Source organism: Chrysemys picta, chromosome 11, assembly GCF_011386835.1.
Source record: "Chrysemys picta bellii isolate R12L10 chromosome 11, ASM1138683v2, whole genome shotgun sequence".
In the NCBI taxonomy this organism is placed as follows: domain Eukaryota; kingdom Metazoa; phylum Chordata; order Testudines; family Emydidae; genus Chrysemys; species Chrysemys picta.
The window spans coordinates 62,105,205-62,123,705 of NC_088801.1; the positions used below are offsets into that span (position 1 = coordinate 62,105,205).

Consider the following 18,501-nt stretch of genomic DNA (forward strand, 5'->3'; position numbering starts at 1 on the left):
AATTCACAGCACTCTGGTCGATCCTCAGCTGGTGTAGCAGTCCCCCGAGGTTGCTCTAGTCTAGGGGGTGTTGGAGGATATTTTGGCCCTTCCTGTTTACAAGAATGGCAGAATGGAAAGGTAAGTTTGAGCCACCTTTCTTCTCCACCCTCAGCTGTGCTGAGGATTTAGCCCAATATCAGTAGTATTTAGATCAGCTGGTTCAATGGAAAATACTGTCATTTATTTATATTTAAATAATACAAATAAAGCCCAGGCAAGAAGCTCCGCATGCCCTAACAATTAGATTTATAATCTCAAATCATCAACATGCAGCAGAAAAATGTGCAAACAATGACTGAATTCAGCCAATCAGTGCAGGAAATCTGCACTTTTAGCACACCAGGAACATACCCCCAGCTTTTTCCCCACCCTCACCTCCAAAGCCTTATCAAATAATTTGATTTTACACCATGCATGGAAGGGCATCAAGGTCAGGCTATTTTGGACCATATTTTTGTTAAAACGGAATTCTGTACCACCAATTTGCTCTGTTCTCAGAGAGGATCATTATCATCTTTTGGGGGTGAAGTATCAGTATGGTGCATGGGGATTCATCCATATGAAACCTGCTAGTGCAAACCTTGAAGTCCTCACTCAGATCTTTCTGTGGACAAGTCTCAGAATTCAGTGTGAGCTGGCCTGAGGCAAACCTGAGTAAAAATAGAGTTAAGGCTTCAGACCCTTGTATTTATTGGGAAATGGGCAGCCAAATAGCTATGCACCATATGAAAATGTACTTCCTTATGTCACAATCTGGGGCCATCAAGCATAGAGTCCTAGGCAAATGGGACTATGTACTATACCGTTGCTACTGCCAAGGCTACTAAATTCCCATCCAGATCTTATTCCCCCCCTCCCCCGCTTCTGTGTCTCTTTATGGGGATATAGCTGTACCTGCTTCCCAGTGGTCCCTATTACCCGGCCATTTGTTCCATTTCTTCTTGTATTATCACAAGCCAACTAGTATTTTACTTTCTTTAACGTCTGTTCATTTGTAGATAAAGTGCTTATTAGCATCTAGAGCCTTCCCTTCATTTGTCATATGTATTCTTTGACGTCTGTGTTAAGTATGATTTGGGGCTTCTGTGACCAAAGTCTATATGAAGAATTAGGAATGTTTACCACCATGATCGCTACTTTAAAGGTCTCTTGAGTGGGTGGCTGAGGTCTCGCCAAAGAAAAACTTTCTATTCATCTTGATTCGAGTCAGATAGCCCCCTTTATCTTGATGCCTTATAATCCCATCAAGACTTCTAAAAAAACAGAACTTTTCTAGGCAAAAAAGAAAGCTGTCCGTTGAGACTGCCTCTCTTTGTTAAACTCCATGTTTCAATCTGCGTAAATGTTGCTGCATTATTGATGGAGCTCTGTTTCAGCATATGACCTCCTTCATTTTATCTTCATCCAACAGTGCATTAATTTCCCCCAAGTCGAGTTCTTTTTCTAGTCCTTAAAGCCATGAACAGTCTCTGGTTGTCCTTAGAAGTTTTATTTTTGGGGGCTAGATTCTCAGCTGGTGTCAGTTGGTGTAGCACCCTTAACTTCACCTGTAAGTGATCTAGTTGGTACATTATTTTTGGAATTATGTCTGCTCTCATGATTTATGTAAATCCATGTCTCTGTACTCTGTTCACTAGGTCTTCTGTGCAGTCTTGCAGAACATTGATAGTAGGTTGAGGAATCTGTAATTCCACTGTCTGAAGAGATACTGAATCACTTTCATTTCTTATTTGTTAAAGTATATTTGTAACTTCAGAGTAATTGATTCCTCATTTGTGTCATCAACTGGAAACATACAGCTACATTTGATGGAAATAACCTATCATATAATAATATATCACATAGCAAGAATGGGCTGACAAAGAGCAAAATTAGCAATAGTCAGCACTGGTGAAGAGCCAAGTCAGAAAACTTTAGTTCATCCTCTCATTTAACAAAGTATCTGCTTCTAATCCAGTGAGTCACATTCTGGGGTGCAGCCCAGACCAGCAAGGGGGTTGTGTCACTGCCTTCCCTGTAACCGTGGGTGCCTCACAATGCATCTCTGTTGTAGCTCCCAACCTGGACTGCTCACAGCCAGCCTACCAGCATGCAGGTTGCATCCTGAACATGTGTGTGCTAGGCAATCCTGGTTCAGCAGCTCTGATCCCACCAGCCTGATCCCACAGCTCCATTCTGGTTTCCACCAGCCTCGGTTACTTCTTGCAGGGTGACCCCAACATGCTCCCAGTCCCAGATTTCCCCCCAAAATGCATGTTCTGCACTGTCCAGCTCTTTCCTGGAAAGTTCAGATATTACGATTCATTGCTCCTGTAAAGAGTTGATATTCAACCGTTTACTTCAACTGGACTTACCAAACAGTTCAGTTTAAATAAAGTACTGGATCAGTTTAGATTAAAAATAAAACAAGTTTATTAAGTATTAACAAAGAAGATAGGATTTTAAGTGAATGCAAGTATAAGAGAGAAAGTTAGAAATGGTTACCTGTAAATATCAGTGAAAAAATGCATCTAAAAGTCAAACTTATTCTAGCAAGTTTTGGCTCAATGCTTTGCTCGAGATGGCCTTTCTTATCCACAGTCTTCCAGCAAGATGGAGGCTGACAGTTTCCTTGGTCAGGATCTCTCCCAGAGGCCCAAAGGTGTTGGTGCCTTAGTCTTTTTAGAAGAAAGAGACAGAACTTGGGGTTCTCTGACCCTTTCTTTGGTGGATTCTTCTGAGGGTTACCCTTCAAAGCAGGGTGGGCAAACTTTTTGGCCCGAGGGCCACATCTGGGTATGGAAATTTTATGGCGGGCCATGAATGCTCACGAAATTGGGATTGGGGTGCAGGAGAGGGTCAGGGCTCTGGCTGGGGGTGCAGGCTCTGGGATGGGGCCAGAAATGAGAAATTGAGGGTTTGGGAGGGGGCTCCAGGCTGGGGCAGGAGGTTGGGGTGTGTGGGGGGGCGGGTGAGGGCTGCAGCTGGAAGAGTAGGCTCTGGGGTGGAGCTGAGGGATTTGGGATATAGGAAGGTACTTCAGGCTGGGCCCGAGCAGTTCGGAGGGTGGGAGGGGGATCAGGGCTGGGACAGGGGGTTGGAGCACGGGGGGGGGGGGATTAGGGCTCTGGCTGGGGGTGCGGGCTCTGGGGTGGGGTCAGGGATCTGGGCTTTGGGGTGCAGGAGGGTGCTTCGGGCTGGGTTCAAGGGGTTTGGAGGGCAGGAGGGAGATCAGGGCTGGGCAGAGAGTTGGGGCACGGGAGGGGTTCAGGGAAGCAGTGATATGTCCCCCCTCCAGCTCCTACGTGGAGACATGGCCAGGTAGCTCTGCGCGCTGCCCCATTGGCTGCAGTTCCCGGCCAGTGGGAGCTGCTGGGGCGGCACTTGGGGCGGGGGCAGTGCGCGGAGCCCCCTGGCTGCCCCTAAACATAGGAGCCAGAGTGGGGACATGCTGCTGCTTCCGGGAGCCGCAGCACATGTGTGTGGAGCGGCTCCCGACCCCGCTCCCCGTCTGGAGTATGGGAGCAGGGCAAGCCCCATACCCTGCTCCCCAGCAGGAGCTCAAGGGCCAGATTAAATCGGCTGCTGGGTTGGATGTGGCCCACGGGCCGCAGTTTGCCCACCCCTGCTTCAAAGTAAAGTTTATTCAAGCAGTAAAGAAGGCAACATGGAGTCTGGTGATGAAGGAGGCTCCATGCCCTTTTTTTCTCCCTTTGTCTTTGATGAAATCCAACTCGTTCTGTTTCTAGTCATCTCTTCCTCCTGCTATCTCGAGGACCCTATTTACTATTTATATGTACATTGAGGGGTAAACATACATGCCTTTATTTAGGATATGCCTGTTTAACAACTTTTGCCTAGACAGAGCTGTCTGGTTGTGAACATGTGTTAATATCACATAGAGTGAATTTGTAACGTCACATATAATACTGTCATACATTTCACCATATTATTGACCAGCAAGTTATTTATTATTTTCAAATGAAATCTCACAAGGCATATTTCATACAAAGATTACAACAGTGTGTAGAGTGTGAACACAGGGATGCTTTTGGTCACAGTTACCCACAAAAATATCAAAAAAACCCACCACAATTAATAGTCCAAACGACTGCCTAGCCTACTCACCATTGTCTCAATCTTCAGCATTGCTATTCCAGAGCAACACTGTCATGGGCGTGACTCTCTTCTGTTACCTCAATTTATGTCAATAGAACTCCATTGAAATCGGGGAGTTATATTGGTGTAAAACAGATGTAACCATGGAGAATCAGGCCCACGGCCAGGACATTAAAGAACAGCATATAGTGCAAGTGGCTTTTCTTCTAAGTGTGAGCTCAGCCCTTTCCTTCCAGATCTCTCACCTACGTACCAGAAGGAGAGAAAGTGGAATGTGGCACATCTTATAGATGAATCATTGAGGAATAATATATTCACTTTTTGTCCACTATCTTACTCCCCTCCAAATCCCAGATTATCCCCCAAAGCATCCAAGGCTGAAAGCTCGCACTGCTGAGTCAACAGAAGCTTTGCCGTTGGCTTCAATGGGCACAGGATCTGGTGGTCAGCTAGCAACAACCTAAATAACCATCTAAACCCTTATCAGAATTCCAATATCTCTCAACAGCATGCAAACCTTCCAGATAGAAACACCATCCTTAAATATTTTCAGTGCTGTGTTGGAAATGTTTTCATAATTTGTTTTCAGCTGACTCTGTGAATACCCTGTGCTATCAACAAAAGAAAAACAAAAATTTCTTTTCTGATGTTGTAAGTCCTTCAAGTAATATTAAGCTCTTTAATAATTCCATATATATGGGGCTTCTAAAGCAATAAAATGCCTCTAACTGTTCACAGCTCTTCCTTCTCACCAATTTAGTTGCTAATTTAGTAAAATGACTGTCAGATGTTGGAGACAATGGACAACTTGGAGAAGACAACTAAAGATTTACTCCTTCTATTCATTGCTTCTTGAACTATGATACAATGTCAGACAACTTATCAATGAGATTGGTTAGCTAAAGCCATCTCCATGTGTGCGTGTGGGGAAAAAAATCCTCTTGTTTCCTGAAACACAAGCAATTATCAGGTACTATAGTAATGAGAGGATAGTATGGGCCAGATCATTAGCGGTGTATGTTAGCATAGCCTCACTGAAGTCAACAGAACTATATTGATATGCATTGGTCAAGATCTGGCCCTATATTTAGTTAGGAATAGGCTAGGAATATATGGTACTAATATAAGGGAGAATTCCTTCTCTAACACCACAGAAGACTCTGGTAAAGACCCCAGAGTCAAAACTCAATTATGTTAGATTATTACAGTTCAATATCTGACCAACTTTAGAGATGACACATGGCTGTAATTACCTGGGCAACAGTGGGATGAAGTAGTAAGGCTAATACTGGCATCCTATTTCTTCCAAGCAGGCAAAGTCACATGGTTGATGAGGTCAGAGAAGGACCTGCAAACATGCTCAGCTGTGGAGACCAACTCCTGCTTTATAGCAGACTGCTGAGCTGGAAAGAAAAGAGATTATTTCACAGCACCTAAATGCAGTAAAATCCCTGTACGACTCTTTAAAAGACTCCAATTCAAGGTAATTTTATAGAAACAAAAGTTTTATCCGCTGGCTTTCCTTATTACATTCTTATCAATGAAAGTGAGGCATCCTGAGAGCTGAACAAAGTTATGCTGTAATAAGACCATTGATTACAAGAGGATTTTATGTGATTGGGAGGCTGGCTGTGGGGTCAAACAATTACACAGTCATAGAAATTGGAGACAGAAAAGACCACCAATGCAAGTTTGTTCCATATTGACTGCTGAGAGTGACTTCCTCTACAGTACTATGTCTTCTCCAGTTTTAAATGACTCAAGCAGTGAGGGGTTAAATGTTGAGCTCACATGAATGCAAATCTGGAGTAATTCTAGAGTGATTGCATGCTGAGAGAGGAAGGCTAGTGTTGTGGTGACAGCACTGCAGTGGAAATTAGAAGATCTGGGTTCAATGCTTGACTGCCACATGTTTAATATGGTATTTATAAACTATGAACGGAGTGTCAGATCATATCTCTACTCATGTTGAGTTAGTCTTTGCTCTGTGACTTATATGGATTACTTACAGTAAGAGACTGCTCTTTGGGTCCATTCCTAAGCACCTTGTATATAACAGCAGCATTGGTAGCACTGACTATTATTAAGGTTGCCCAAGAGTTCCCATTATAAGACCCTGTTTTCAGTTGCTTATAACTTTGCTAAACTTTAACCCTTTGGGCTGACATTTTCTGCGCTGCACAGCTTCCCCAGGCTGAACTTGTTCCTCCTCCATAAGGCTACAAGGGCAAAGTCAAACTTTCCCTGTAGTGGCTGCTCTGGTCCAGGGCGGAGCTGGCACTAGAACTTGAGAGCAATGAGCTTGTCTCTCCTGTGCGCTCAGTGATCCCCTACTGGCAGTCAGCTAGCACAGAGGAGAAAGCTGTCTCATTTGAATACAGTGGTAACAAAAACTGGACTATGGAGGAGGGAAGAGTAGATTGGGACAAGGTGTCTGGTGAAACTGGAAGTGGAGCAGGGGGAAAAGAAACTGTGCCTGGAACCTGGGGTGAGGGGCAGAATTGGGACTGGCTAGGCAAAGAGGTGGGACTGGAAGTCAGGGAGGAGAATGGAGGCTAGAACTGGTTGCTGGGGGGTGGGAGGCAAGGGTCCTGTGGAAAAAATAGTATATGATCATGTGTTTAAAGACTGACTTATAATGCAAATGCATAAAAGGGCTGAATTAAGGGTTCAGAAGCAACCTTAATTCTGGCATTTTCCAACTTTTTGCAATCTCAGTAATATTATTTTCACATGTTTTTTTGTGTGTAATATATATTTATAGGGCCAGATGTAATGGACACAGAGTGCCTTGGGCCTTGCATGATAAGGCTTAATAGAATGTTATTAATTTCAGATTTTAAGCAGTTTTAAATTATTTTTTAAATCTTCCCAGCTCATTTTTACAGCGTTATTTTATCTTTTCTCATATTCAACTCCCCTACCTCCTTGAAAATCCATCCAGCATAACAGAGGTGACCTATGAATCTAGCCACTTCCTGTCAGTGAGAGACAAAAACCGGTTATCTGCCTTTCATAACTGTTGTTCTTCAAGATGTGTTGCTCATGTCCATTCCAAGTAGGTGTGTGCGTGCGCATGCATGATTGTTGGAAGGTTTTTCCCCTAGTAGTACCCTGTTGGCTGTGGAGCCCCCCGGAATGGTGCCCTTATGGCGGTGAAAATAGGTCCTGCCGACCCGCTGCCTCTTCAGTTCCTTCTTGCCGGATACTCTGACAGATGGGAGGTGGGTGGGTCTCGGAATGGACATGAACAACACATCTCGAAGAACAACAGGTACGAAAGGTCAGTAACCATTTTTTTTTCTTCTTCAAGTGATTGCTCATGTCAATTCCAAGTAGGTGACTCCCAAGCAGTCCCCGGGAGGAGGGGTCGGAGTTCACTGAGCTGCCGACTGTAGCACGGCTCTACCAAACGCGGCATTGTCTCTCGCCTGCTGAGTGATGGCGTAGTGTGACATAAAGGTGTGAATAGATGACCACGTACCCGCCCGGCAGATGTCATGAATGGGGACCTGTGCCAGGACTGCTGCAGATGAAGCCTGCACTCTTGTGGAGTGCGTTGTCAACGCTGGGGCCGGAATCTTTGCTAGATAACAGCATATTCTGATGCAGGCCGTGATCCAGAACAGATTCTCTGAGACGAAATCGGGAGATCTTTCATTCTTTCTGCAATAGCGATGAAGAACTGCATCAACTTCCTAAACGGCTTTGTTCACTTGATGTAAAAGGCTAATGCCCATCTGACATGCAGGGAATGGAGCATGCATTCCCTGTCATTGGCACGTGGCTTAGGATAGAACACTGGCAGAAAGATGTCCTGATTTGTGTGAAATTGCGAATCTACCTTCAGGAGAAATCCTGGGTGCGGTCACAATTGTACCTTGTCCTTATCAAACACAGTATAAGGGGGCTCCAACGTCAAAGCCTTGAGCTCAGACCCCCTTCTGGCTGATGTTATAGCCACTAGGAACGCCATTTTCCAAGACAGGTGGAACAGTGAACTCTTTGCTAGGGGCTCAAAGGGGGGGCCCAGGAGCCTTGAGAGCACCAGGTTAAGCTCCCATGGAGGGATTGGTTGTTTTACTTGGGAGTACAGTTTGTCTGGCCCCTTGAGGAAATAGCCAACCACAGGGTTAGCAAACACTGAGCGTCCTGTTGAGCCAGGATGGAAAGCCGAAATTACCACCAGGTGCACCTTTACTGATGAAACTGCCAGCCCCGGTTGCTTCAGGTGAAGCAAATAGCCCAGGATAAAGGGAATCGAGGACTGCAACGGAGGGGTACCTTTCTGGAGGGACCAAATGGAAAATCTCTTCCACTTTGCCAGATAAGTGGCACGAGTGGAAGGCTTTCTGCTGCCGAGGAGAACCTCCCTAACCGAGTCTGAGAAGGTAAGTTCTAGAGGATTCAGCCATGGAGTTTCCATGCTATGAGATGGAGAGATTCTGGGTTAGGGTGCTGGAAGTGGCCATGGTCCTGTGTGATCAAGTCCAGAACCAAGGGCAAAGTAATGGGTGTATTCACTGACCGGTCCAGCAACGTGGTGAACCAGTGCTGACATGGCCACGCTGGTGCTATTAAACTCAACAACGTTTTCTCTCACTGGACATTGAGGAGGACCTTGTGGGTGAGTGGGAAGGGTGGGAATGTATACAGCAGGCACCCTTTTCAGGACAGGAAGAGGGCATCCGCGAGCAAGCCTGGACTGTGGTTCAGGAAGGAGAAGAACTGTTGACACTTCCTGTTGCATCGTGTTGCAAACAAGTCTATCTGGGGAGATCCCCACTTTTGGAAGATGTTGATGGTGGCATCTGGGTGCAGGGATCAGTTGTGGCTGTAAAACGACCTGCTGAGGCGATCGGCCGGTTCATTCTGCGAACAGGGAAGGTACAAGGCCTCCAATTGTATCAAGTGGGCGATGCAGAAGTCCCACAGCTTGAGGGCTTCCTAGCACAGGGAGAGGAGCGAGCACCACCCTGTCTGTTTATATAAAACATTGCTGTGGTATTGTCTGTCAGTACTGATACACATCTTCCCTGTAGATGGGTTTGAAATGTCTGGCAAGCGAGACGAACCACCCACAGCTCCCTGACGTTGATGTGCAGCAAAAGTTCCACCTGGGATCAAGAGGCCTTGAGTTCGCACAGGTGCACCCCCCATTTCATCGCCGCCGCATCTGTGACTAGAGACAGCGACGGCTGAAGTATGGAGAAGGGCACTCCCACACATATTGCTTGTGGGTTGAGCCACCATCGGAGGGATTTGAGAACCTGAGGAGTAAGAGTGACCAGTCTGTCTATGTGATCTCTGTTTGGCCTGTAAACTTGGGCTAACCACGTCTGAAGCAGGTGTAGCTGCAACCTGGCCTGGTGTACCACATACACATGCAGGCAGCCATATGCCGAAGCAACTTCAGACAAGTTTGCGCCATTGTAGTGGGGAATCTCTTGAGATCCTCTATGACGGCGCTTATGGTGAGGAAATGAGCTTCTAGGAGAAAAGTCCTGGCCTGGGTGGAGTCCAGGAGGGCCCGATGAACTCTATCCTCTGCATAGGGGTTATAGTTGACTTTTTTTTCTACATTTAGAATGAGACCGAGACTGAGGAATGTCATGTGCACCAGGCTCACATGGTCCTCCACTTGGGCCCAAGATTGACCCTTGATCAGCCAGTCGTCCAGATATGGGAACACTTGCACCTGCCGCTTTCACAGGAAGGCCGCCACAATCGCCATGCACTTTGTGAACACCCGAGGGGCTGCTGAGAGGCTGACGGGGAGGACCATGAACTGTACAGGTGGCTGAGTCCACTGAGTCTAATGCAACCTTCAAGGAAGTCCTTGCAATGGTCTTGCCTACCTCCAGGGCAGCCCCAAAGTCAGAGTGGGAGTCAGATGTAAGTAGCTCCTTAAACTTGGACAGGGAGTTCCAAGAGTTAAAACTGTAGCGGCTAAGAACTGCCTGCTGATTGACAATTCGAAGCTGGAGCCCCCTAGTGGAATAGACCTTATGGCTGAAGAGGTCCAGCTTCTTTGCCTCTTTAGACGTTGGAGTGGGGCGCTGGTGACCCTGCCTTTCCTTGGCCTTGGCCACATCCACTGCCAGCATGCCCAGCTCGGAGTGGGTGAAAAGGTATTTGTACCTCTTAAAGCAGTGGTCCCCAACCTTTTCCGTGGGGCAGGCGCCGGATGACTAGTCGCCGAGGACTGTGGCCGCCAGACAAGCAGCCGCCGAAATGCCGCCGTGAAGCAGCAGCATCAAGAGGCGTCGCCGCCGAAATGCCACCGAAATCCGGCGGCATTTTGGCGGTAGCGCTTCTTGACATTGCCACTTTTTGGCGGCTGCTTTTCTGGTGGCCAGTAGGTGGGTGCACATGGATACCCTGGCTCGCGCCATGGCACCCGCGGGCACTGCGTTGGGGACCCCTGCTTTAGAGGGTACAAAGTACTTCCTCTTCACCCCTTTAGCCATTGGAGGAATGGAAGCAGGAGTGTGCCAGAAGGTCTTGGTAGTATTGTGGATGGACTTGACCAATTGCAAGGCCACCCTGGAAGCACCTTGTGGTGTCAGAATGTCCACCATAGGGTCCATTTCTGCTGACACCTCCTCTGCTTGCAGGCCAAGATTTTGGGCTACTCTTCTGAGCAGCTCCTGATGGGCTCTATCATCCAAAGCCGGTAATGAGGCAGACAAGCCTGCTACTGCCTCATCCGGGGAGGAAGATGAAGAAGCCCTCATAGGCATGGGCTCCTCCTGACCTTCCAACTCATAGAAGTCCTCCCAAGCAGGTGCTTCCTGCACAGTGGCAGATACTTTGCCAGATGCAAACTCGGTGCCAGGTTCGGTGCCGGCTCAGGCACTGGGCTCCGAACCCCTTGGAGGTTCCCTTACCATGGAGGCAGACTGAGGTCCCCGTCTGTCCGAGGTGACCAAAAGGGACCTGGAGCTTGGCTCCTGGGCTTGATGATACGCCCATGGGGACCAGAACGGCCACTGAGTTGGGTGCCTGCCACTGTGGTGGCCAGGGCATCATCGGAAGTTGTTGCATCTCGTTATGCCTGGACTGAAGAGACTGGTGCCTGCTGCATTTGGAGACGTATGATTCTGGTTCTGACTCCGAGAACGAGTCTGATCTCGGGCTCCATGGCGGTGCCATGTGGGCCGGTGCCGGTGATCAGTGCTGAGGTGAGGACGACCAGTGCCGCAGCGTGGCTGGTTTGCCCTTGGACAGTCCAGCCCACCTGCATGGTGCTGGTGCTGGAGCTGCTGGTGCCAGTGCTGTTGGCTCTGCCGGTGCCAGGGAGTGCTGGATTGCCATCTCCATGAAGTCCCTGGCAGCCTCAAACGTGTCAGGAGTGGACGGCATGTCCAACTCCCCAATTTGGCTCTCCCATCCCGGAGAGTCCAACAGAACCGGACTCAACGGTTCTGCCTGGGCCGCCGGAGTCAACAGTACCAGCTGTCCCTGAGCAGGAGCTGAGTGTCCTGATGTGGGGGACACTCCACGGGCACCATCGTGCTCCACTGCTTGGACTTTTGGTGAGTTCTTTTGGCTCTTCTCAGCTTCTTATGCAGCACCGGTGAGTGAGATCAGTGCCGAGAAATCGCCGAACTTGTCTTTGGTGCCGAAGAGTGGCAGTGCCACGGGTCTCTGGGCCCCAAATCCTTCTCCAGCACCACATCCTCCCTTACTGAGGCTGGTGCACTCAGCACCAAAGTGCTGGGCTTGGATCTTGACGTGGTCTGAGCCAGCTGGGGATGGAGAGCTGACTCCATAAGGAGAAGCTTAAGTCCAAAGTCTCTCTCCTTCAGTCCTTGGGTGGAAACTCCTGCAGATCTTGCATTTGTCGGTCTGGTGGGCTTCCCCCAAGCACTTTATGCAGGAGTCATGAGGGTCTCCCCTGGGCATAGGCTTCTGGCAAGACCCGCAAGTTCTGAAGCCTGGAGACCGAAGCATACCCTGGTCCCCGGAGGGGAGTAGGAAAACTCCTAGTAGGAAAAAGTGGGGGGTAATTCCCAACAGAAACTTATCTACAAACTAACTTAATTAAAATACTAGAACACCTATACTACGTAGAACTCTATACAATACAAGAATAACTATTCGCTAGGAGAAGAGCTTATCCAAGGCAAGAGAACAAAGTAGCTTCAAAGACTGTCACTGGTGGTAAGAAGGAACTGAAGAGGCAGCAGGTCAGCAGGGACCTATATTCACCACCATAGGGCGCCACTCCAGGGGGCTCCACAGCCAAGTCTGGCTCCAGCTTTCCTGCCGCCCCAAGCGGCCATAAATAAATAAATTAATTAAAAAGATGAGCGGCGGCACTTCGGCGGCAGCTCAATCGCACCACTTCTTCGGCGGCAATTCGGTGGCGGGTCCTCCCTCTCTTCCTCTTTGGCGGCAATTCGGCGGCAACTCAAAGAGGAAGAGAGGGAATGCGGGATCCGCTGCTGAATTCCTGCCGAAGACCCGGACATGCCGCTCTGATACCGAATGGAGTGCCGCCCCTTTGAATTGGCCGCCCCAAGCACCAGCTTCCTACACTGGTGCCTGGAGCCGGCCCTGTCCACAGCCGACTCGACTGGTACCACTAGGGGAAAAACCTTTAGACAATTGTGCACGCAGCATGCACACACCTACTTGGCACTGACATGAGCAATCACTCAAAGAACACAGGTTCCTCAGAATGCCATGTCACTCCCTCCTTAGTAATCTACAGTGCCAGGAAGCACATCTAACACAAATATCCTGAGACCTATTGCCTCCCGTGCATTTCAGATTTCCATGTAAAAGCTTTCTGCTAATGTCAAGGGATGCAGTGAGGTTTAGTTACTGCACATCTAGAAATAAAAAAAACGTATGTAACACAAGTTATCTAGTTAATAATATACTGTCTAACCAAATTATATTCAAATTGATGAAAAACAGCAGGTGTCATCATTACATACTCTAGGACTTTTGTGAAGAGGGGATATGAAGGACACCTCCCCTGTGTTTAAAGAATGGATGTGAACTCTGTGGGCATCCTTTTTAGAGTAATTTTAAACCAGCGAAAGAAATTCAAATGAGACCTCAAATTCATAGAGAAGGCAAGAAAATGAGCACCCTCTTGTTGGGAACATAACCTGCTGAACCTTTAAAGCATTTCCAAAGGTGAAATATAATTTCACAGAAAGACTGAACAATATTTGCTGAGTACAGGCTTGAGTAGTATTTAATGAGCATCTCACACGTTGCAACTTTTATATTCTGGGCAATTCCTAGAGTTGCTCAGGGTGCAGATAAGTGCAGCACCTGACCGACCCAAAGTGTAAATATAAAGGCACCTCATGCTAGACTCAATGGACTAAATTCTCTGTTGGTGTCAAAGGGTGACACTTTATTAAGTCAGTGATGCTTCACCCATTTACACCAGAATAGAGAGTTTGGTCCATCAGGTCTAATTCTCCACTCACGTATATATGTCCGGAGTAGCTCCAATGAAGTCTATAGAACTATGCTGGAGTAAACCGGATGTAGGTCCGAAGACACTCGGGACCAATATCTGTGACTTCAGAACTCTTACCTGGTTGCAGTTGGAGAGATAATGCATCCTCCAGCTTCAGCACTAGCTGCTGCAGTTCCTTCTCTTCATTCACCTCCTTCTCATTAAATGGCACTTCTGCAGCAGTGGGACTAGAAGCTGTGGTCATAATTCCCTGGGGAAGGTTCCCGGTCCTTTCAGGTTGTGATATCCCCTCCTGATCTGTCTGAGGAATTCCCTTCTCTTTTGATTTTTCATGCTGTCTCATTAGGGGGTTGCCATTCTTCAGGAATATCGACCCTAAAGTGGTACCTGATGATCTCAGGTTCATTGCAACTGGATCAGTCTGAGTCTGTAATAGCTGCCTTTTTTCTGCAGCTGAGGAGGGATCCAGGGATTTCCACTCAGTATAGCTAGTGGGGATGGGTTTTGCCAGAGCTGAATCTGATCCATTGTGAAGCTTTCTTTCCTCCCAGGGGTCTTCACTTTTTGGCATCATATTTTGACACAATACAAATGAAGGATAGTTTGGTGGTTGTAACATTGCCTGAAATAAACACAACACAGGAAACCTGTTGCTTATAAAGCTTGATACAAAGCCAATGGAAGCCTGTTAAAGAGGTAGGATGGTTTTGTGGTTAAAGAACTGAAATGAGACTTGAGAGATCTGGTTTCAGTTCCCTCCCATCCCTGCCACAGAAACCATATATGACCTTGGGCAAATCAGTGAATCTCCATGACTCAGTTTCCCCACCTGTAAAAAGGGGATTGTAATGCTTCCCTTGTCAGTCTTGTCTAATTAGTTTATAGCTTTTCAGGACAGGGACTTTCTCTTCATACGCTTGTATAGCACTTAGCACAATGGAGTCCTGATCGTGGCTGGGGATTTTCGACACTACTGCAATATAACAACAAATCAATAGGAATTATTCCATTGACTTCAGTGGACTTTGGATCAGGCCCATAAAAACTTTGGTGTCTATCCAGAAACACCTTGTCTCTGCCTTTTTCTTCTTCTAGTTATCCCCTGCCTGATTTTAAGTGTATTGGGTCTAATTATATTGTACACAGGTTTCATTCCACAATTTTCAATGTCTCAATTTATTGTAATTTCAGTCTCAAGATATTATACCTTATTGTGCCAGTAAAAAGGAGACGTCCTAGTAGCTCAAGATTTAATTTGCTGGAAAATTATTCTAAAATAATTTAACTAAGGAGAAAAAAAAATTATGTGTGTATATATATATATATATATATATACACACACATACCCACACACATCCATGCAATGTGTGCATGCATATTTCAGTGTATATATATGTGTCTTTGTACGTATGACTCATACAAACAAATTGCATGTATATCCAGTTGTAAGATGCCATGTATTTGCATAGCATATGGACTAATATTTTAGAGTGAAAACATCATTTAAACTTTAGAAACCAAAGGTTACTTTAAATGAATCAGAATTAAAATATTTCAAAAGAAAAGGGCAAAATAAGATATTGATCCGCAGCAAGGAAAGACTTTCCTTTAATTATCAGACTAGATCTCTAATTTTTATCGCCTGACAAGATAAGATTGTTCTTTAGACTGCACTGTCTAGTGATGTGTCCAGTCTTGATTAAGATGCATTGAGCAATTCTCTTTGGAGACTTTTTTTTTATGGTTGGAATTTCTCTAAGGGTGTTTTCACTCTTACACATTATTTATTATTCATTATAATTCTTATTTATTTATTTGTAGTGTGGTAATGCCTACGAGCCCCATTGTGGATCAGAGCCCCATTGTGCTAGGTGCTGTATAAACAGAACAGAGTCCCCGCTTACTGTCTGTCTATGTCGATAGATAGATACAAGAGACAACAGAGGAAGCACAAAGTAACAATGAGACAATGCTGGTGCACAGTGCTCAGAGCATGCCAATAGCCAAATCGTTGTCAAGATTCTTGGCACATTGTTCTCTGTACCTTTATTTCCTGCCTCATTTGCTGCAGCTCCGCCTGCACACACTCATGGTTTGCTATCAGGGCTTGGAGCTTTGCTTCTAGTCTGCAGCTTTTGTCTTCCTGGGAGTTGTGGAGGAGCAGCGCTTTGTCTTTCCATTTGTTTAACTGCTTTCTCAGGTACCTGCCAGGCAACAGAGAGCGACAGGGGAGTTACTGGACTAAATTACCTTCCATGCACACTCCTTAATGCAGAGCACGAGAGAGAACAAATATTGCAGCTGGGCTGGTGCAAAGGGGCCATAGCACAGGTATAAGAACCTTCCCACCAGGGTGCAGGGGGCCAGTACTCCAGGAGCTGAAGTGCCTCCACAGCAGCCTATGCACAGGGGCATTGCAGGAAGCCCAGGGCATGGGCAGGATGGAGAAGGTGTGCCCAGGATGGTCCTGAGCTCTGGTGATTCAACATTCCTGGAATGGCCCATGGGACTGTCACAACAGAGACAAGAGACAGGGCAGCCCACAAGGCTGCCCTTCCCTGTGCCTGGGGTAAAGCCAGCTCCTGCCAGCTCTCAAAGTGAGGAAGTGCAAGCTGTCTGTCCTGGCCCCAGCACACGGATGAATCTGCCCCATTGTTCCCTGATGATGATCCTTCTCGCTAAGGACCTTCTGTATGGCCTCCATTGATTGCACAGAAAGTTTCGACAGAAGCCACTGTCCTTGGAAAGATGAGGTTATTGCAATCAAAAGTGCTTCCCACACACATACTAGAGACGGTGCACCTAATATCTACTCAGGGCAGACAATACATAATACTACCCATTTCTCTAATCTAGAGGCAGACTCCTACGGAGACGTGCTGCCCACAGGATAGCAATACAGCTCTGTCTTGCCCACTGCTGAGGCAGAAAGGGAGATATAAAAGCTGGTTAGCACTGGCGAAATAAGACAGCTGCTGTATATTGCTCAATTGAAATAGTTCTCCCCACTCTTCTATTACATCCAAGAGTTCTAGTTTATTAACTTTCTATTGGATAATGTGTTGGCTCATTTAAGCAAGAAGTAACGGTGTTATAAATCTGTCTTTTACTAAACGGTTTCTTCCAGCTCTATTTTTGAAAGAAGAAATACATCAGTCAGTACGCACTCAGAAAAACCCACTTTCGCTAGGGATAAAGGCAGAACTCATCTGCTCACTTTCCTCATGTGAGTAGCCCTACTGACCCCTTCAATGAGATTATACATATCCGCTGAGCAAGACTTGGCCAGAAGGCTTGTAAAAAGCCTGGACATGCAAAGTTAACAGTAGTATTTAGATCTGGGTTTAGAAAAGGTTTTCCTGTCCTGCAAGAGTTTTTCAGATTTTTGAAATTTTTTCCCACCCTGAGATGGGACAAAAGGTCAATCTCAAATTTTTTTTGTGAACCAATGAAATTTTTTTGGTTCGGATCAATTGAAACATCTCATTTTGATACCTACCTTTTAATTCTTTTAAAAACTTATTTTAATACAAATTAAAATGTCTAAGCAAAAAGTTATTTTGAATCAGAGAATGAACAGATCAACATTTCCTGATGAAAAATGTTTCATTGGAAAATTCTTGACCAGCTCTACTAGTCCTTTTAATAGTCCTTATATTTCAGCATTTAATGGCCCTGTCCTGTGCGATTCTGAGAATCTTTAGCTATTTCTGTGCCCATTTCTGTCAGCAAACATGCACCTGAGAAACTTAACCTGTGCAAGTATTTCCACTGACTAGGAATGAAGGGGACTACTCCCGTGAACAAAGTTACTCATTTTCCTGTTTACAGGATTGGGTTGCCAACTTTGGTTGGATGTATTCTTGGAGGTTTCATCACATGACATAATCTTTAAAGATTCATTTTTAATTCCTGGAGACTCCAGGACAATCCTGGAGGATTGGCAACCCTAGTCTTGAGTCAGGACAGAGTACATTTCTGAAGGAGCAGGCTTCACACGCACCATCTCAGCTACCATTAACTTCAGTGGGAGTTGAAGATGTTCAGCATCTCACAGGACTGGCCCCTATGGGTATGTCTGCACTGCAGTGTAAGCCTGTGCTTGAGCTTGGGCTCAAGCCTAACACCTTTTGCATCTACACTGCAATTGCTCTAACCCAGGACTCAGTCCCAGGACCCTGCAGGGTCCAAGCACAAGTCGAGCTGGGACCCAGGGTTTCACCCCTATTACTTTGCAGTGCAGATGCAGTCCACTCGATACATGTCCCAGTAGTCTGCCAGAAGTATCCCACAATTCCATGGGACAACTTCCTTAGTTCTCTCTATCCCAACAATCTCCAATCCACTCTATTGAAAACAGAAGCCAACCCCCCCTTTGGCAAATGGCAGCAGCTCATGCCAGCATTAACCCATTCTCTTCTGATCACTGATCTGCAAGCACACTATCAGAGAGCCTCTGGGTTTGCAATGGAGAGCGAAACAATCAAGCCTTTTGCAAAGTGAGCTGCTTCATGGCCACAGGAGCACAGCCAAATTTTGGTGAATCTCTGATGCGAGGCAAGTAAAACACCAGGAACGATTATGCATACCAACAAATAGATAAAAAGCTAGCAGCTCTACAGATTTTCTGGACAAGTGGTCATATTAAGAGGCTAAAGAGTGAATACAGGAAGACCAGGAACAAGAACCGCACCTCAGGCAGCTTGCTAACGACATGCCCATTTTATGATGACTTTGACCGGGTTCTGGGCACTGTGCCTAGCATGGAGCCAACCGTGCTTCATGATGACCTGGTCTGTCATGATGTTGTCCTTTAAAAAAGGGAAGAAGGAGAATCCGGGGAACTACAGACTGGTCAGCCTCACCTCAGTCCCCAGAAAAATCATGGAGCAGGTCCTCAAGGAATCCATTTT

The 18,501-nt window shown here is 46.4% G+C and overlaps 1 protein-coding gene across 5 annotated transcripts in view; it reads right to left on the bottom strand.

Annotated features, from left to right (window-relative positions):
* Positions 1–3,970: 3,970 nt before the first annotated feature.
* Positions 3,971–18,501, bottom strand: part of DYTN (dystrotelin) — a 50,859-nt gene continuing 36,328 nt past the window's right edge. For all 5 annotated transcript variants that reach the window (XM_065562118.1, XM_065562116.1, XM_065562117.1 and 2 more), the window contains 3 exons: positions 15,633–15,792; positions 13,706–14,210; positions 3,971–5,543 (listed from right to left, as the gene is read on the bottom strand). In XM_065562118.1, the coding sequence (XP_065418190.1) occupies positions 5,437–5,543; positions 13,706–14,210; positions 15,633–15,792 (772 nt within the window). In that variant the 3' untranslated portion in view covers positions 3,971–5,436. The remainder of the gene's footprint in view (positions 5,544–13,705; positions 14,211–15,632; positions 15,793–18,501) is intronic.